We start from the raw sequence: 21642 nt of genomic DNA on the forward strand, positions 1-21642 counted from the left end.
TTAAACTCAATAAAGCAGCTTTATTGCTGGAGTGCAGGAGTTACACAACTAACTTAAACTAAACTGAAATAAAACTCACACAACATGACACAAAAACTGAGAGGAAAAAACACTCAGGGAAACATGTGAACAGAAAAGTGAAATAAGACAGAAGGACCCACACATAAAAGAAGGAACCAAAGGGGGATATAAGAAACTCAAGACAGAATAACTTACAGACTGCTAATGAACCTAGAACATAAACAATAATACAAAAATGACACCAAAACACAAGACTTCAAAAACACTGGGGAAATGACCCAGAAACATGACAATTAGGTCATTCAGCACGTATTTGTAATAGCTGAGCTGAATGTGCTTCACATGTTTGACAAGTTTCAGTTTCCCATGAGTTTTCATAAAGATCTTCTCTGCTCCTCCTACGGAAAAAAAAAGTCATTATCTTCAGTATCAGTAAAGTTCACTATCTTTTCCTAAAGTGGACGATATGGTAATTCAGATTGATCCCCTACTTGCCTGCAGGGAGATCTATATGTTTTTGGTAACTTTTTCTGTGATCACTGTGATTCCATTAGCACAAGATCATGTCATAGAATAAATGGAAGCAACTTACTTGGATCATTGTTTGCAGACCCTTCTCATAATGGCCAAAGCAGTAATTGTAATAACCAGGAAACACACACAACGTACAATAACTGCTGTTGCATCATGGATTCCACTTGATTCAGCTTCCTCTGTGGAAAACAAAGTGACTCATTTCACTTGTAGTACTTAATTAACTTGTGTTCCCTTCATTAGAAAGAAGTCTCTAGTGTTGTAAGACACAAATATGAATGCAATGGAAGTGCAGTTACAGCTGATGTGATGTATAGTGGCAGGTGTAGGTTAGCGTTCCCCTAAAATCACTTTATGTGGGATTGCCAGCCCCAAAAACAATTTTAGAGGAAACTTACATCCCCCCATCACCCTTTAACAGGTTTCAAACCACAGGTAAAACCATAACGACTCGTGACAAGCAGGTGAGGAAAATGCCAAAATTTTCACCCTCTTCTTGTTTGCATTTTCCACCTACCTAGAAGTGAGGAACTCACCTCACACTAAGTTCCCATTTCTGTTCGAAGACTCCCAAGTCCATGACCGTTTCACAAGTGTAGTTTTCTGTGGGATATTTCTGGACTCTCTCCATGATTAGTGCAAATTTCTACTTTCATACTTTGGTTTGAGTGGGAAAAGCATTAATCCTGCCACACAATCTAACATTAAGGTCAATGCACAATTATGAAGGAAATGTCAGTGCAGCCAGAGGTGCTCAGTGCTAATGTGTGTGGGTGAGTTTTCAACTTTCACCTAGAACAGCATTTGAGTAGTGCTCTCACCAGCCAACTATAAAAGCTCACAAACTGCAGTTAATCCAGTGTAATCTTTAGAGCAAAAGGGCAGGGACTTGTGTATTTTAAAAAGAAGATAAAAATGGGATAAGCTAAAAAATGCCATTGTTGCCAACCTCTTCTTCTTTACGTGCCCCACCATCAGCCAGCCTCTGCCCTCGCCCCCACACTGTATTCAGTCATGATGGGTGTGTAAGGTGTGCTTTTTTGTCTGTTTGGTTGGTTGGTTTTTGTAATCTAAAAACTTCAAAAGCTGATAAACTCACCTGTAATCACAAGCTCCCATTTCTGTTCGAAGACTCCAGAGTCTGTGGTTATTTCACAAGTGTAGTTTCCTGTGTGATTTTTCTGGGCGCTCTCTATGATTAGTGCATATGATTGGCTTTCTAAGGTGGACATGGTCAGATTCAGGGTGGCAGCTGCAGGAGACCTGCTTAAGGTGACAGAGCTGCTGTTTGAGGCTTTCTGTGGCCTGAAACTAAACAAAAGAGTCCCATTCCTTCCCCATGTCAGTTGAAGGAGGTCACCAATTGTGTTACTGGTACAGTGCAGGGTCACTGTGCACCCAGCTGTCAAGGATGTGCCTTTCCCAACTGAGGAACAAAGTAAAATCACATCATAGTCATCATTTTGCTGCATCCAATGGATTTGTAACATTTGCATTACACTAAATAAATCTAACCTATTTCCTGTTTAATTTTGATGCTGCATGATATATAATGCACCAAACCTGAATGCAATTATTTGCAAATGATTTAAATTCTCTATTTTATTCTATGTATTCTTTAAGGAACATACACACTTCATATTAATTAAAAAATCATTGCATTCTGGTTTCATTTACATTTTGCTATGCTGACTTTAAGCTGAGGCCAAGATCCCCAAACACTAACTGATCTCAGCGACAGGTCATATCAACTATAGATTTAGCTGATACTCCTCAACACATCCAAATCTATCATCTCAATTTGCTACAACTTTTCTATGGATGCTGTTTTAACTACACCTCTGCTTTTTCATGCAGAGCTGGGGTAGAGGTGCACAGCGTTAATCAATATCATGTAAAAGGCTGTGGACGTTTTATTGTCTCACACACTGAATTACAAATTTGTCTTCATGCTTTGATTTGACCTTGTCTTCTTTATTGTCATTTATTGTCTCAAAAACAACCTCTTTGAAATGTCTTCAAGTTGTTCAGAGTGAAATTTTCTGACTTGTTTCTGATGAACTTCAGAGTCCACTTTTCTATTCTGGCTTTGACTTTTAGAGCTCTACATGAGCAGTCACAGGCACACCTAAGTGAACTTTTAAGTCTATAAATTCCCAGCAGATCCCTGAAGTGATAAACTAAAAATGTTTCGTCACTCTCAATAAACTTGAAATAAGAATTTTAAGTAAATGCAGAAGAAGCAAACTTATTTGAAGATTGCTTCTTCAAATAATTCATCAATAAGGAAACTGTGCTTTGTATAAACTGAATGTATAACAATCATGTATATTTCATTTGAACAGATTCCACTAAATGCCACATTATGCACTTATGACAAAATTATATGGAAAGATTTGTAGATATTTAAGTAAAATGTTGGGTAAAATTACTTTCCCAACTTATATTTTAGGGGAAAAAACATATTTCACAAATTGTCAAACTGTTCCTGTAGGTTATACCCATTGTCATGGAAAGCGTAAATTAAATATACCTGCTTCCAGGAAGATGCAACATATCAAAGTCGAGGTCCAGTTGATGCCCAAATATCTGAGAAAGTCTCCCATAGCAACTTGAAGAAAATATTATTTAGAAACAAGATTTCAGTACAACTGACTCAAATTATAAAATTTAAATTCTAAATAAGATTTCCTTATCATAAATAAGATGTCTTTACCAAGAATGCCTTGGACAGTGAAGCAGCACTTAATAAACAGTCTAGCACAAAAATATCTCACCAAGCATTCCATTGATTGTCTTTTTAACACCATAAAACTGAAGAAGAGCAGCCAAAGAGAAGAACTTAAATCAGATGTGAATGTAGTCAGATACCTTAAATTGCCAGTAAGAACGATCACTTCCTGTGTAAACCTATATGTGTCACAAAAGAAATAGCACAACAACAACACTTTCTTACCGGTAATGAATGTCATGTGTAATTTGGTCCTTATCTCTATACAACGCCTTTAACAACTTCAATGCCACAAAACAGAGTAAACTGTATATGTAATAATCATAGCAATTATACTGCACAGCATCTACAACACATATACAACCAAAGAGTCAGCCTTACCTAACTACTTAATACAGCACACATATATTTTCCAAACAGGAAGTAAATGGCATTGGTCTGTGGTGTACCTTTTTTTGATTGGTTGGATCACAAGTTGGAGAGGATGTTGTAAGAGTGACATTTGTTCACTCTAACACTCACAACATGGCCACTGAGCAACATTACACATTAAAAGTTAAAACAATTTTTAATACAGTTATTCTCACTTCAGATGTTGGTTAACTTTAAATTCATAATAGCCCAAAGTTTTTTATTTAAAAAGAAAAAATATTTATGGTTTACTATATCACTGCAGATGTAAAACAAGTTGTGATAGCACACGCTGACAGTGACATACATTTTCTGACTGTTTTCTGAACAACACAGAAAGAGGTCACAGATCACGTAACTTGTTTTTTTTCCATGTCTGTAAATGCACAAAAGTACCCCTGATGCTATCAAATAGAATCCAACAATGAAGTGCATTTTAGCATTTCACTGCTTTGTGCTCAGATAAGGCACTACAGATTCCATGCTGCATGGCTCAAAATGAATGTTAAAATGTAATGGCCTGACCTCCAGTGTAGGTGAGATGTAGCATAAATTTTTGTACTTCGTTGCGACCGTGCTTCTGTTTTCTTGAAATGGCATTTTGCCTTCTCTAAGATTGTTTTGTGATGCCACTGAAAATTTGTGGAAGAGAAACGCATCTGTGGACGATTTTTGCTCAGTCCTATCTTGAATTGTACATTTTATTTTCTAACTAGTCAAGAACAGCATGTTTGCACTCTCTGCAGGAGCTACATCACAACACAAACAGCCCATAAATGAAAAAAAGAGCAAAAATTCTGTGTAAAGACACTCAAACACATCTGCAGAGAAGACTTCTAGTCCCATCACTTATTCATCTTCAGGCACCAAAACTGTTTCATTTTGGTTTCCCTTTCACATGTTTTTTACAAGATTACCATTAAACAGTGTTATAAAAGTTCAATCCCATCTAACATCTAAGATGGCCCATCATAGATTTTAGATAGTTATTCGCACATTAGACCTTTTATAACTTTAAAACAATTTATCACAACACAAATTTTAAAAAAAAATGCCCCCAAAATATAAGAATTTCCCATAAACTGTGTTGGAATTTACTTTTATAGAAGTCCTAAAAGATATGTCTCAAAATTTACACCTGCACAGCTCGAGAAAATGACCCAGAAGGAGGGGAGTTTTCAACATTTACATATTCTATCTCAACAAGATGGAATGACATCTATCCATCCGTGGACATAACCAGCTGTGAGGTCACCAAGGTCTGTGCCCATAGACGGAATAAAAAATGGACATTGCTAGTGTGATGTCACCCACTGTTTGCTGATGTTTTGAATCCTCAAGATGAACATTTCTACCATCACCATGTTGGTTTAAAAAAACACACACAAACACACACACACACACACACACACACACACATTTAACAAGGAGAGACTGAATAACTGGACACTCTTTATACAAAACAGAATGACCAAGTTTGAAAAATTGACTTGTGAGAGACACACAAACTGGGTCTTTCTGGTGTTCCCTCAGTAACAGTTAGTGCAGCAACAACAACAATTCACAACAATCCCACTGTTACAGAGGGAAAGGGTCAAAGATGGTGGAAAGACTTGGAAGAGGGAGGAAGGAACCAGGAATCAAATCTGGGATGAGAGTTATGGGTAAACACAGAAAGTAAACAGAATGACACTACCACAGTGTAGTAAAAGATGAGTCATCCGCCAAAAGGGGATTTCTGATATTTGCCCCAAAAGGATTGCTTGTGTTTACACAGTTGTAAATGACTTGGCCTACAATCTGTCAAATATAGGCTGAACATATCTCTCATGAGCGAAAGACCCAGAAAGAACATCCTTGTCACAAGTGGTTTTTTCATATCCTTTATTTATCACTGTAAAAAAAAACTATTTTCCAAGAGAGAGGGGAGTAGAAATATAATGTAACAACAAGGGACTGGATTGATTATTATATAGGTACAATAAGCCCTTTTATATATTTTATATATAACCCCTTCATTAATTGTGTTCAATAAAGTCTATTTACCAATCTAATCAAAGGTATTACACATAGAAAATACACAGAAATATTAGAAATGTCCTTTTGGTAGACAACCACTTTTTATCACAAGCTGAAAGCAAGCTTTAATGCTACACTGTAGTATAATGGGGGTGGGGTTTTTTCTGTTTTCTCTGAGTGATTTTAAGGTCTTCAACTTAAAATATAAAGCATGTTGAGGCAAATGTTGCTGATTGATTGACAGTACGGTGCAACTTCACAGTGATTATCTCATCAGAAACCTCATCAGTCTGGTGGTGGATGACATAATAACCAAGCAATGCTCTTAGTCACTAGCTTGCAGTAGTCATCAGTGTTTTTCACAACATCAGTTATGTCCTTAAGGACATTCAAGCCAACACTGAGTTTAACCGTTTAAATCCTGAATCCTGAAATAACTGTCAGAAATCTTTAATTATTTGATAATGGAGTGTTTGTTGAACCTTTAGACAAAACATAAATGAAAATACATCAAATCTTAATGTGCATATACAAGTTTTTTAATACGAGTTTTAATTACGAGTAAATAGGAGCTTTAAGATTTTTGTAATTTAGTCATTAAAAATGTGTCATGCAATCTATATCATTTTTTGAGGGTAAAAAACATCACTCTGATGATGTAGAAGTCTCAAAAACTCACAGAAACACATGTATCAAATATGATGCACTTGGCTTTAAAGGGTTAATGCACTGGCCTAACTCCACTAAGACAGGAACTCCGTAGACAATAAGAGTCAAATCAAACGGCCTGCTTTCCAAAACAGCTAAGACCACCATTGTTCTATTAGTTCACCAATAACACTCCACACACTGTAAGTAAACATTCAGCCTTCTTGCTGATAATACACTCCAATTTAACTTTGCCATTTGCTAGAAATGGGTGTTGGAAAAAAAAACCTCTGCTGATCCTTGAACCAACATGAAAGATCTGGCATACCTGTGCAAATGTTAACATATCTGACTCATCTGCACTAAGGGATTTTAGTTCACCTCCACACTGCCCCTCTCCAAGTGTGGGTGATCTACTTTTTTCAAAGGCTGACTCTGGCTTGGCCTGGGTCACTGATCTCCTTCCATGTCTTTTGCAGCTGCTTTTCCAGTAACTACTAGTGAAGCATGAGACACATAGTCTCTTTGTTGTAGCTCATGAGAGTGGATTGACTGGTATCACCCAGTCCTGACAATTCTTAGGAAAAACCCTCAGGCACACTGGCATGAAGACATTGATGCAGTCATGTTGTTGTGGAATGTATGGACCGAAACCAGAGACCGAGATGAACTAATTAATACCATTAAACAAATCTTTATTTATGTTGTAGAACAGTACCAATCTGCAAGTCCAAAAATCCATTGAAAGCATGGAGGAAAATACACACGCAGCCAAACAGTCAGTACGGACCAACAAACAAAACAACGGCTTTATGGTTTGAATAAACAAGAGATCAGGGCAGAGTGGAGATACCAGTGGAACTACACACAGATGAATTAAATCTGATAACAAGACATGGGAAAGTATAATGAAAATAAGGAACAAGGAAACAGGATTATAAAATAATAAATTATGTAACTAAACACCAAGACTGAGTCTAAGAGGGCCTGCTGTGGGCAAATCTGAGGAGTGAGGTCTGCAGGTCGAGACTGCACAACAAGCCCAAAGTTCAAGATGAGCTGTGAGCTGGAAGTGACCTGCACTGTCATTATGATCCCACCAGTCCCTGGAGCTTCGGGAAGAACTTGAATGCATGCCCTGAGTTGACACTGAAGTCACAATGCATTCCTGGACCTCATGGTTGTCCATTCTGTGGCTTCTTTAACACATTTTGAAGAGTGCGATATTTGGTGTAACGGTCTTTTGTATTTGATGTTTTGTTAAGCTGTATGTCTGGATTTTGTTCTTTTGCACCCTCTGGTGGTAAACTGTGTAGGGTACAGTTGTTTGCAGTTTGGGTCTCCACCCAGCCACTTTTTGCTAGCATGGTGTCTGCATGCTGCAGCTCACGGATAGCTCCACACATGGAGAAGTAATGTTTAAAGTTAGAGAAAGAGAAGAAATAAGTGAGAAAGAAGATGGAGAATAAGGCAATAAGGCCATAAAGGACTATTTAGCCCCTCCTGGATGTCAGCTCACGGGGTTTGTGTATTTTAAATGTTTTATTTTCTGTAATTAAGGACTTTTGATTGATTGGCACTAAATACCAGAGCGCATTTTGATGTGATGTTTTTGTTTTATATTTTTGGTCCGTGAACAGTTCTCACGAGATGTCAAGACCAGAATAAAGCCTGTTTTATAACTCTACATCGTGCCTACGTCAATCCTTGAAGGTGCTACATTTGGTGAACATCACTGACACCTTATGGATGCTAAACAATACATCCCTGCCACCATAGGCACTCATCAACAATTTCAATAGCATTACTTAGCCCAGGCGTGTCCAAAAAAAGGCCCAAAGTCATTTTTCTTAATGCGTTCTTTTTTGCACTCTTAAATCATCTGCAGGACAGGTGGGCAGAGACAGATAAACAAAACAAAACAAAAACACCTTTTCTTCTTGGACACTTCCAAAAAATTCCCAATTTTTTGTCACTTTTATAATGTGTTTGGTGCATAACATCCTTAATAAGAAAGTAATAACAAAGTAATGTAAGAAGCAGTGATACTTTTGCAAACAAGTAATTGCATAATGCACTGCATTACCTTTAAGAAAAGTAATGAGAAATGTGTAATACATTCCTTTTTTTTTGCTGTAAGTAACAGCCCCAACAATGCCCTATTGTTACTCATAATGGACTAACCAGTCTGACTAGCCAGCTTTGAGATGGGTGTACTTAAAGATGCTGTCTATGAGGTTTGTAATTCACAGAGGTGACCCACCCACTTTGGGTGTCAGAATCATGTCGTTGAGAAACCATCCTCTCCCAAGGAAATCTCTGCCTCAGGAAAATTAGTTCCCTCTGAACTAGCGGTTGGGTCCATTATGAAAAGTAGAATACAGTAGCTTATAGTTATATAATCATAAACTGTATGTGTGTTTTACACAGCAGTATTGTCATTGAACCCTTTAGGACTTAAATTGACGTGATCAAATTTACAAATGCTTACAAAATCTTTCACACTGTGGAAAATTAAAAATTCTGATTCATCTGATTACAGAATAATTTTCCAGTCTATCTTTGGCCAATAGAAGGTGTTTTGGATCACATATGGGTTCTTCTTTGCTAAATGCCTTTAACTAATGGAGGACCGCCTGGTTTAAGAGAGTATGTTGACAACGACCTTCGTGATACCTGTTACCAGCAGTGTTGGGAAGGTTACTTTAAAAATGTATTCCACTACAGATTACAGAATACATGCCCCAAAATGTATTCTGTAACGTATTCCATTACGTTACTCAGTGAGAGTAACGTATTCTCAATACTTTGGATTACTAAATATATTATCAAGCTTTTTACAACTACATGAATCTACTATTGCTGTGTGATTTATTACTATTACTGAAGGCTACTCGCCATACCAATACCAACTAGATTTTTAAATCGTAATATAAAATGAGTTAATAGTAGGGTGGACATTAGGTAAGGCTGCACTTTTGCAGCAATCTCGTATAGAAAAATATTTTGTACGCATATATAAAACAAGTCAGCGGCTCCGAACCGTAGTAAAGGGACATCTGGCTACGTCGGGTTCCGTGTCGGGCTCGTAGCTGAAAAATGGCTTTACTTTGTTGTGTGAGTTAACTTCGCTAGCGAGAACCAGAGAGAGACGTTGAACGGCTGCTCCAACGAAACTTATTGTTTCGGAGGAAAACACGAACACACTGTACAGTCGAGTTTTAATAGCTTACTTACAACTGGGCTTGTCAGTCACTCTTTTTAGCTGCAGTGGTTATTATTATATTTACATGCTTCATACTATGCCTGTAACACTTTGCCTATTGCCTTCATATTTTTTTGAATAATAAAAAAACATTTCTTCACGTCGTATGCGGGCCGCAAGTAGGGGTGACATGGACTGCAAGATTGAGAGACAGGCATTAGATCCTCTTAATGCATGATTTGTTTCCATTTCAGTCTGAATGCTTAGGTGGTTTATTTTAAACACCTATAGTCATGGAAGTGATTGGAATATCTGAAATCAATGACCTAGAAGGGCAATAAATTTAGTGTTCTAATACCTACATTTTTCAGTAAGGGAGGAGGCAAATATGATATTTAAAAATGCTTTTTTATTAAGATGAGAAAAAAGACACATTGTAAGTAGGCTACTTACAGTTATGTGCAAAATAATAGCAGTCTAACATTACTAATGTGTTTAAGTACTGATTTTGGCAGAAATTGTGATACAAATTCATGACTAGGTGTAGCAGAGTAATGGCCAACCAACAGACTAACAGGCATGACAGGCATGCTGCATAAAATGCAGACACTGCAATTTTTTAACAACCTAATATTTGCTTTCTTTGTTTTCAGTAAAAGAGAGATGTAATGTAGATTTGTATGTCTAAGTCTGGACGTTATCACCTGACTCCACAGTTTCCTCAGCAGAGGAATTATTTGACCCATTGTTTCTATTTCCTTAATGATAAAAATCCATGGCCAGTAAAAATAAACGCTGAAAAACTGTTTTGGCTTCTCAGCTTTTAAAAAGACAGACACAGAACCTGAATCTTGTTCTGTAAGATGTCATTTCTTCTTCTCATTGCTGCCATTTGCTTGATTAAATTGTTTGTTTATTCTTTATAAAGTTGCAAAGTCTTAAAATTATTAAACAAGCAGCCTAAAATGACAAAATGTAGATTGTGATTGTAAAACTACAACATTAGCCAGTGAGTAAAGGACAGTGCATTTAGAAAAGAAAGTGCAGGTTCCTGCTCCAGTTTACCTGCTGTTTAATTTACAGAGATTTGTAGTATTCACACATTGATGAGGTCACATTATAGTAAGTGTCCAGTCAGCAAGAAAAACAAATTTAATGGAGGTTTAAGTACACAATGTGCTCTTCATTACAGTACAAATATATCTGGATTATTTATTAAATGTTTTCATTTTAATTTAATTAATTTTATTTACTATGTGTGATTCTTATCGCTCAGTACTCTTTGTGTAGGGGAGAACCTGGATTTGTAAACGTTGCCGGCGAGCTTAGAGTTCCAGGGGGTTTTCATAAATATGTTCTTGCTGCAAAAAAATTGGCATAAAAGGAATCAAAATAACACAAAATGTGTTACAGCAGAGCAAAACATGTAAAACAATGTAGCTCAATGATAAACATACGGTCTCGCAGATCAAAATAACTTCAAAAGTTAAAAATCCCACTAAAATGTAACTAAATTAAATACAAAACAGTTAACAGTAAATTTAACATAAATAGGTATATTGTATGTGGTGGTACTGATTTTCTATATTTTCTATATCAGAGTTTAGCTGCATATCCAGATCTTCAGTATTGTCTAAAGTGGAGAGGATGGCAGATCTGCTTGATCTTTCAAATATAAATTTGCAAATTGTCTACTGTCACGGTCTGCGGAGGCAGACCGTGCGGAAATGTGTGTGGTGGACCCAGGTGCGAACACAAGCGAAGATACAGGAGTGGATTTAAACAAAAGCGAGCCTTTTATTATGGCTGATGAAAGGAACAAAACAGAGTGAGGGCAGCATAAGAGTAGTAGCTCAACAGAAGCCTAAACTGGACAAACTATGGAAAGGCTATGGCTGGAGATACGGAACACAGGGGGTGGGAACACAGACGACGCGACACAGACTGTAAGAAACACAGAGACTAAATACACATGAGGGATGATCAGGGGAAGTGGCCACACATGGGAACGCAGCTGACACACATGAACTTAACGACAGGACAGGAGGAGTGAAACTGAATACACTGACAGTGAATGCAGGCCTTCAAAGTAAAACAGGAAACATGAGACATGAACCGGGGAGACGTAGTACAGGGGGAGGTGACAGACGCGACAGCATGAACTTGACAATACAAGACACACAGACATAAACACACGAAGGGCAAGGGAGGCTTGATACAAGGGTAACATAACTACAAAAGGACTGGACTACCTTAAAGAACCTAAACAAACAATAAACATCAAAATAGGTTAAGCACAAAACACTGGGTCACACGACCCAGGACCATGACATCTACAAAGACAATCTAACTTCTCAGCAGAAAGTACAAAAATTATTCTAGTTACCGATGTCACAGTCGGAGACTGGGTGATATTTCTGTGAAAAAATAGAAAGAGTTTGTTGAAATGTTGAGATGAAAGAGTTCGTTTCAGTGTCATGCGATTAGCATTACATTTTGCAAAAGAATGACTGGAGCCAACTTACTCTGGCTGTTTTTTGCAGAGTTGTCTCAGAAAGGTCAAAGCACTAATTATAAAGATCAGGAAACACACGCAAGGTACAATAATTGCAGTAATATGGATTTTCAATGTATTCCCAGCTTCCTCTGTAAAATAATAAAGGAACTCATTTGACTGCAGTTTTAATACTCAGTTAATTTCACTTAAATGTAAAAGCAAAAGACTTCTGGCTCTTATAAAATGTAACTTATTGTAATTGTGCGTCATGTCAATGTCTGAAACTTGGGAGCTTTGCATTTAAGAAGTACTCATGTACCCACAGTGTCTCTGCTCTGTATACAAACAGGAAAGCAAAGCCACTGTAACCAAAAGTGTTCAGGTGTACATATAGAGGTAGACGAGTATATTAAGGGAAACTCAACTCTCCCCAGCCTGCTCTGAAAGCTTAACTTTTGATAATCACATGGAATATTTTTTAGATAAACTTATCTTTGATATCAAAGAAACAAAGAGAAAGAGAGAGAGAGAAGGGGGAAGTGAGAGATAAGCTCTATGTATGGAAAGTCCCATTGTTTCCAGCCTTTTCCTGTTTATGGGGCCTACCCATCCCCACATTCAGTTATGATAAATGTGTGACAGTAATATTTTGTTTGGTTTTTGTAATCTGAAAACTTCAAAAGTTGATAAACTCACCTGTAATGACGAGCTCCCATTTCTGTTCAAAGACTCCAAAGTCTGTGGTTGTTTCACAAGTGTAGTTTCCTGTGTGACTTTTCTGGGCTCTCTCTATGATTAGTGCGTACAGTTGGCTTTCCAATGTGGACATATTTAGATTCAGGGGGGCAGCTGGAGGAAACATCCTAATTCTGCTGTCTGGGGTTTTCTGATTACTGCGTAAGGTGACAGAGCTGCTGTTTGAGGTTTTCCGTGGCCTGAAACTAAAAAGACAAGTCCCATTCCTTCTCCATGTTAGTTGAACGAGGTCACTGATTGACTTATTGCTACAGTGCAGGGTCACTGTGCTCCCGACCATCCAGGAAGTGCTGCTACCTTCTGAAGGGGATAAAAAATAAACACTGTGGAAATAAAGATTGCATCCACAAAATTTTGTACTGGAGTTAAGCTGCACTGACTGAACTAAACAAGCAAGTTTGCTAACAATAAGCCACAACATCCTCCAAAATGTCTTCTTTTTTTTATTGTTTTTATGGTTGTTGTTGTTTTTACAATAAACCTCTTAATTAGAAAGAGAAACATAACTTATAATCATCATCACAGAAATTGCTAATACCTGCTTGCAAGAAAATACAGGAGAAGCAACATATTAGAGTCAAGGTCCGATTGATGTCCAGGTATCTTGAAAGGTTTTCCATCCCCACTTGAAAGAAAAATCCATTTAGAAACATAACATTTTTAAAGTAGCCACCTTATAATATAACAGATGAATTGTCGATATTTGTAAACTGAGATTCATGTAATACATGTCATTATCAAGAATGTCTTGTACAGTGAACAACGCAATAAACACTTTAGCGCAAAACATACCATAACAAAACTTCTAAGCGTGTGAAGACTTTTTACCTTCAGGGTTATAATTACACGAAACTGAAGAACAGTAGAAGAATTAAATATGTCTCATTGCAAACAGATAACCTATAATTCCAGCAAGAAAGATCACATCCTGTGTAAACCTAATGCAGTAACAACAGAAATAGCAACATTTTCTTACCAGTATTGAGTCATATGCTGTTTGGTCCTTATCTCTATAACAGACCTTTAACACGTTTTAGACCACAAAAACAAGTAAAGTGTATATATAATAATCATCGTAATTATACAGTATACCAGCTATAGCATGTATGCAAAAGATTCAACCTTGCCCAAGTACTTATATTAGAGTGGTTTCCATACAGGAAGTGAATGACTTTGGTCGCTGGCCATGTGAGTAATTCATTTTTCTTGATTGGCTGGATGTTGTGGGGGTGATATTCATTCACAGCAACGCTGACAATGAATGACCACTGAGTAAACTAAAAGTTATATCTTTTTTTTTTTTTTACAGTTATTCGCACTTTAGATGTCTGCTAGCTTTAAAACAATTCATGATAACTCTAAATCTTTGAAAAAGAGAAATAATATAAGAATTTCCCATTAACTGAATTGCAAATTATTGATTTCTGATGTTCTAAAGATGTATTTATTCCATATATGGCCATAACCAGCTATGAAGTCACCGAGACCTGTTCCCATATATGATATTAAAGATTGGCGTAGCTTCTGTGACATCACCCGCAGGTTTATGATGTCCGTTCTCAAGCCTCAAAATAAATGTTTCCACAATTACAATGTTGGTTTAAAAAAAAAAAAAGATGTGACAACAAACAATGATGGATTGAGGACTGAGTCAGACTGAGTCAGAGGCACAGCAGGGACCAAATGCATTGAGTAAGTGACTTTTCCCCTTGTGTCAATTTGATTTTAAATGAAGAAGTAGTTTCTTATTCTTTTTTATTTCCTTTTTATTTCATTGTTTTATACACTCAACACTCACATTCTATTTTTCTGTACAAAATAAAGTCATTCAGTTTCCAAAAGTTATGGCTTTGATTGCAACGTAACTATAGGACCTACACCGATCAGGTATAACATTATGACCACTAACAGGTGGCGTTAATAACGCTGATCATCATGTCACGTCTTACTGAGTGGGATATATTAGGGGTCAAATGAACATTTTGCCCTAAAATTATATGTGTTTAAAGGAGGAAAAATGGGCAAGGCTCTGATTAAGTTTGAAAAGGGCAACATTGTGACAGGTAGGCGGCGGGATCAGAGCATCTCAGTAACCCAGCTCTTGTGCGGTGGTCCCAGTCTGCAATAGTCAGTATCCATTAGAAGTGGTTCAAGGAAGGAACAGTGGTGAACCAGCAACAGGGTCATTGACACATTGGGGGGATCGTGGCTCAAGAGTTGGCAGTTCGTCTTGTAATCGGAAGGTTGCCGGTTCGAGCCCCGGCTCTGACAGTCTTGGTTGTTGTCTCCTTGGGCAAGGCACTTCACCCGTTTCCTACTGGTGGTGGGCCCGGTGGCCCCAGTGTCCGGCAGCCTCACCTCTGTCAGTGCACCCCAGGGCAGCTGTGGCTACAATGTAGCTTGCCATCACCAATGACTGAATGTAGTGTAAAGCGCTATACAAATACAGGCCATTTTACACATGAGAAGCAAAGCCTGGCCCACATGTTTTGATCCAACAGATGACTTACTTTTGCTCAAATTGCCAAAAAAGGTAAGACTGGTTCACATAAAAAGGTTTCAGAATACACAGTGCATTGGAATTGTTTACTGTTATAGCAGAAAAAGAGGCAGACATAATATTAGGCAGGTGGTCATAATGTTATGCCTGATCGATGTAGTCTCTACAGAGCCATTTATACTGACAAGCACAGGTGCTACACATTAAATGATACGTATTCAAAAAAACAACAACAACAACAACACTGGAGCAATGTGTTAACTTATTCCAAACAGGTTGGGCTGTGGGGAGAGGGGTTCAACAATGTCTTCTGCAGAGACAGTACATAGAGACAGAAAGCCATTCACACTCACATGTACACCTTTGGGCAATTTTGAATCCCCAGTTAACCTAATATGGATGAGGGGGATGTTTTTTCTACTTTAGGACTTATCTATTCTTGTTTTTATTACAGCCTTTTTAAAATTAGAGGTGTGGACTGCCAGCATGGGCAGCTCCAACCAGTAGGAGTTTGCTGAGTTTAAACTTGGCTCATGTGTACTGTTAGTGTCTTTTGAAGCATTTTTTAAGCACTGCACTTCTCTTTTAAAATGCCCTCATCATGAATTTTAAGTTTTCTCTTCATTCACTTTGCCAGCTGATGAACTGAGTAAGCTACTTGCATTAGCAGTGCACTATTTGCACTTTTAGATTTTATTGTTTAATTTCTAAAACGATTGGAAAAATAATTTCACAGGAAATTACCTCCTACATCCGTGCCTGGAATTAAACAGTTTCTTGACCTAAAAAAAAAACAAACACTGTTGTGAGTTGTGGTTGTTTTGTTTTTTTAAGCATCGACGCCACTTCACACCAGTGACCACAGACAAGGGAAGGATGTGAGATATGTTCCACTGAGTCATGCAGAGTCTTTAAATGTGATCTTAGTACCATCTTATTGACTCTCTGTTTCTCCTCTTCAGAATACAGTCAAAATGAGTGCAGTACAAATTAATGCTTTAGTGAGCTTGAAGTCAGAGTCTGCAGTGTCATAAAGTTGACTTTCTTTTAACCTGGCTAGCATTGAAGGCGTCTTTAAAGATGCAAGCTGCCAGTTCCATAAGCACTAATTAATGCAACACTTTACCATCACAGATACAGGCATCTGTACTGAGCCTGATGGTCCCTCTCCTCTTTGGTTCAGCCAGTATGGTTTCCATGTATTTGTGGATGGCACAGTAAACTGTGTTCCTGAGCTGATGAAGTGACCTCCATGACAGAACCATGACAGGCATCAATTATTGATATTCCACCTTGTCACATGTGCACAGAGATTTCTCCAGATTCATGTTTAGGGACATTATTCTGAAACTGTTCCACAATTTGTAGATGTCGTATTTTTTTAAAATTGGTTCTAATGGCCTGAAAACAGTTAACCTAATTAGTATTAGTCTTCTGTTGCTACTATCCCTGCTTTTTTGACACATGCTGCAGCCATTAAACTGAAAATGAGCTCATATTTCCCATGAAATAGTAAAATGTGAGTTTATGAGATTGGAAAATAATTGCATTCTGTTTTTATTTCACACAGTGTCAAACCTTTTGGGGTTGTTGCTACAGTGTGCTTTAACAGTGATATACAATCTCTGATGAAAGAATATTTTCTATGTATGTAACCTGTTGAGACGTATCGTACTAAAACCACAGAAGGTAGATCGCCTGTGAGGTTACACCAGCATAAACTATGTTTTTTGCATTGTTATGCATTTGCATTTACCCGGTGATGAGAAAAACAATAAATATACTTGTAACTTATTTGCCTTGAAGTCTGATTTATGAAATGAAAGCATACACAGATAACAAAAACAGTGATCAGGGTTTGTGTAGTCTTATTTATGACCAAGAATCTTCAATTAAGTAAATAAATTCCGCTTTGATCTGGTTCTCTCTGCATCTCCTATATTAAACTGTGAGACAGCATCAGAGATGAGCGCACTAACTACCCTATCATGTTCAAATGCGTCAAGTTTAAAGTTTTACTTTCGCAACTGCAGCACTGAGAGCATAATGAATGGGCACTTGTTCTCTCTGTAAAACTGTAACGTCTTGAGCTTACTAGACAAGCAGCCTAAGATGACATGTGGGTGTGATTTGGACTTGTATAAATAAAACTGAATTCATTTAAAACAACATTAGCCAGTGAGTGAATAACAGTGCATTTAGGAGCTCCAAGAAAGCTATTTTGCTCAGGATTTACACACCCTATACAAACTGACATGGATGTACTGTCAACTTATGATTACAAATCGATGATGTCACATTCTGACTGGTTTTCAGTTACCCAGAGAAAAAATAATGCATCTTCAAGTACAGATTGTGCTCTTCATTACAACACACTCAGGGAGAAAGCTGTTTAAAGTGGATGATCGTTTAAAAGAGTTATGCCTTATTTTACTGTGCGATTCATATCACTCAGCCCTGTATTTATAAGGGTGAACCTGAATTTGTCCACATTGCTGGCGACCTTCAAAATCCAGGTTTTCATAAGTGGGTTGTGTCGGCTCCCGCTGCAGAAGGAAAAAAGAGGAACAAAACATCATATTTAAGGAGCTTAAATACAACATGAATGCAGATATTGTGGTATTGGTTGGTTTCTGTCCTTGTGCTAGTGGAGCTGGAAAAGGTGGCAGATCTATTTGACCTTCTAAGTCTAAGTATTGTGTATAAATGGGAAAAAAACGAAGAAACTTCCTAACTTACCACACTTACCAACCTTCTCGGAGGCTGGGTGATTGTTCTGTAAAAAAGAAAGAAAAAGAAAAAAAAACACTTTATTTGTAATAGCAATGGTATAAAATAATGTAAAAGAATGACTGGAGGAAGCTCACTGTGAACGTCGTTTGCAGACTCCTCTGAGAATGATCACAGCAGTTAATATAAAGATCAGGAAACATAGCGAAGGTACAATAATTGCAATTGTTGTAACTTTGCTGATTTTATTCGAACTTTCAGCTTCAGCGTTCTCTGTAAAATAAAATAAAAAAAGTGAGTCATTTCACTGCAATTCAGTTGGTTCAGATATGCTAATTTCCAGCCAACAGCAGTATCTTGTTTTTTTGTTGTTATTATTATTATTAGCTCTATGTTTTCAGAAAGGAAGTCAGAAGTGCTTACACCTGCCCTGTGGTCTCTGAAAAGACCTCAGGCATCTCGCAAAATGTTTTTTTACCGCTTCATGTCATTCATGTCATTCATGTAAAGTCTGAAACTTGGGAGCTTTATATTTCTACTTTCATACTGTGGTTTGAGTGGGAAAAGCATTAATCCTGCCACACAATCTAACATTAAGGTCAATGCACAATTATGAAGGAAATGTCAGTGCAGCCAGAGGTGCTCAGCGCTATTGTGTGTGGGTGAGTTTTCAACTTTCACCTAGAACAGCATTTGAGTAGTGCTCTCACCAGCCGCCTATAAAAGTCCCACAAACTGCAGTTAATCCAGTGTAATCTTTAGAGTAAAAGGGCAGGGACTTGTGTATTTTAGAAAGAAGATAAAAATGGGATAAGCTAAAAAATGCCATTGTTGTCAACCTCTTCTTCTTTACGTGCCCCACCATCAGCCAGCCTCTGCCCTCGCCCTCACACTGTATTCAGTCATGATGGGTGTGTAAGGTGTGCTTTTTTGTCTGTTTGGTTGGTTGGTTTTTGTAATCAAAAAATCAAAAGCTGATAAACTCACCTATAATCACAAGCTCCCATTTCTGTTCGAAGACTCCAGAGTCTGTGGTCATTGCACAAGTGTAGTTTCCTGTGTGACTTTTCTGGGCGCTCTCTATGATTAGTGCATATGATTGGCTTTCTAAGGTGGACATGATCAGATTCAGGGTGGCAGCAGCAGGAGACTTGCTTAAGGTGACAGAGCTGCTGTTTGAGGTTTTCTGTGGCCTGAAACTAAAAAGACAAGTCCCATTCCTTCCCCATGTCAGTTGAAGGAGGTCACCGGTTGTGTTACTGGTACAGTGCAGGGTCACTGTGCTCCCCACCATCCTGGAAGTGCTGTTCGCTTCTTGAAAGACAAAAAAAAATCCCTTTATAGGCCTCATTTACTCATTACTTCCATTACATATATAGTATCCTGTAGTATACTAAGCTTGGGTTGTGTTTACATTCTGCAGCATCAGTATTTTGGGGAATAGGACTGCATTTTGGGAAATGTGTTTTGTTTTTTTGTTTTTTTACATGATTTTAATTTTTATGAAAGCGTGTCACAGTTGCTGTAGATGGTTAGCTTTAACTTTGAGCATAAAGAGTAGAAGAACATACAGAGCAGGTCACTGAATGAAGTTAATCCTGGTATATCAGTTAGCTCAGCTGATGCTCCTACGCACTTTCAACTGTTATATCCCATAGGGTACATAATCTCATTGTGTACCCTATGGGTACTATCAACTATCGCTTGACTATCGATGCTGGTTTCTCTTCAAGTCACTTTGCAGCCCACCGTTATGCCAGCTCTGCTTTTTCATCCTTTTTCTGACTTTATCAATATTGAACGCATGTACAGTGCTGTGAAAAAACTATTTGCCCACTTCCTATTTTTTGTATGCTTCAGAGCAGATAACCAACATACATTTTAAAAATACAGTTTTCAAATGGTGATTATATTTGTTCAGGAAAAAAGATATCCAAATCTACCTGACTGTAATAAAGTAATTTTTAAGGCTTTGGGACTCCAACAAATCACAGTGAGAGCCAGTATCCACAAGTAAATAAACATTAACCTTCCCAAGAGTGGCCAGTCTAACAAAATTACCCCAAGAGAGAATTGACGACTCAATGAGGAGGTAAAAAAAAAAAAAAAAAAAACCACACAGGGTGTCTGAGGTATGAAACCACATCTAAAGAATTTCAGGCCTCACTTGTCTCAGCTAAGGTCAGTATTCATGTTTCAACATTTATAAATAAAAAAAACACCCTAAAAATTGAGTTACATAGCTTCCAATAAACAAAACCTCAAAGGATTATTTCACATTTGACATAAAAAAAAACTTGTTGATCAATGAAACTTTTGGGAAATTAATCTGTGGGCTCAAGAGAAAAGAAGTTTGTCTTTTTGGAAGGTTTGAGCCTCGGCACATGCGCTATAAACCTGATACAGCATTTCATGAAAAGAACATCATAGCTACAGTAAAACATGGTGGTGGTAGTGTGATGGTCGGAGGCTGCTTTTCTGTTTTCATGAATTCTGCTCTTTAAAAGAAAATGCTTAAAGAGTGTCTGGCCAAGACATGAGTCAAGTTTTGTCCACAGTGATCTGAAAGACGCATTACAAGTTACTGCTGATCGCAGTTCTTGCTGCCAAGGCTGCGCAACAGGGTTTAGATTTAGGGAGGAATTACTTCTTAATATCAGGTAGATCTGGATAGGTTACTTCACTTGAGATATAAATCAACATTTAACCGTATTTTGTGACAAATATACAAAAAAGGATACACAGCTTTGTAAAAAGGCGGGCACGTTGCAGAATACAGCCCATCCCCAAAAACAAAGAACTGAAGTTTAAGTCATAATCCAGATATAAAATTAAGCTTATTTTGCACTATTCATACTTTTTTCCATGTAGCTTCCAGTATAAAAGCAAAAGCTGAAAAAATTAAACTATTAAACTTTTCCATTACATTATACTCATTGTCAAAGCCGTAAAATAAATTTTACCTGCTTGTAAAGATATAGAGACGATGCAGCATATGAGAAACAAGATCCTGTCGATTCCCCAATATCTTGACAAGTCTTCCATGCCAGCTTAAAAAAAAAGATTTATTTATTTATTTATTCATTTGGAATGTAAATATCTGCAACTGGTATTTTGTTCTCACTGAGTGTCAAAAAGTAAATATCAAGGATGTCCTAAACACAAAGCAACAAAAAACAGGGTCACGCAAAAGAGCAAAATTTTTAAATGCACGAAAACTTTTCGAGCTCTTTTCAGCTGAGAGTTTCTTAATAATTACAAGAAACTGAAGTGCAGTATCAAATCAGTAATCTTTAAATACCCTATGACTGTAATAAAAAGCAATAAATTGCTCATAAGAACGATAACGGTCACATCCTGTGCAAACCTAAAGGTGGTACAGACTAAATAGCAATACTGTTTTCTTACCGTTGAGTCATATGCTGTTTAATCCTTTTCTCTGCACGGCAACTTTAACAGCTTTGATGTCACACAAGCAGGAAAATTTGATATCTAATAATCATCTTAATTTTAGCGTACAGCTTCTTTGCATGTGTGCCTGCACAGTGGACATACATGCATAGTATTAAGACCATGCCCAGATGCTTACA

The 21642-nt window shown here is 37.5% G+C and overlaps 1 protein-coding gene and 1 long non-coding RNA gene across 2 annotated transcripts; both read right to left on the reverse strand.

Moving 5' to 3' along the window:
• LOC145421112 (uncharacterized) lies at positions 1-2324 on the reverse strand. The gene is made up of 2 exons (XR_013902403.1): positions 614-2324; positions 1-419 (listed from the first exon to the last, which is right to left on the reverse strand). It is a non-coding gene; the product is annotated as an uncharacterized LOC145421112 (long non-coding RNA).
• Positions 2325-14563: 12239 nt separating this feature from the next.
• LOC113008521 (uncharacterized) lies at positions 14564-21642 on the reverse strand. The gene is made up of 6 exons (XM_026145991.2): positions 21461-21642; positions 21016-21102; positions 19040-19366; positions 18190-18325; positions 18062-18098; positions 14564-17868 (listed from the first exon to the last, which is right to left on the reverse strand). Exons 2-6 carry the CDS (start codon positions 21095-21097, stop codon positions 17770-17772), a joined length of 681 nt encoding a protein of 226 aa, XP_026001776.2. The 5' UTR covers positions 21098-21102; positions 21461-21642; the 3' UTR covers positions 14564-17769.

Source organism: Astatotilapia calliptera, chromosome 16 (assembly GCF_964374335.1).
Source record: "Astatotilapia calliptera chromosome 16, fAstCal68.1, whole genome shotgun sequence".
NCBI classification, from domain to species: Eukaryota; Metazoa; Chordata; class Actinopteri; order Cichliformes; family Cichlidae; genus Astatotilapia; species Astatotilapia calliptera.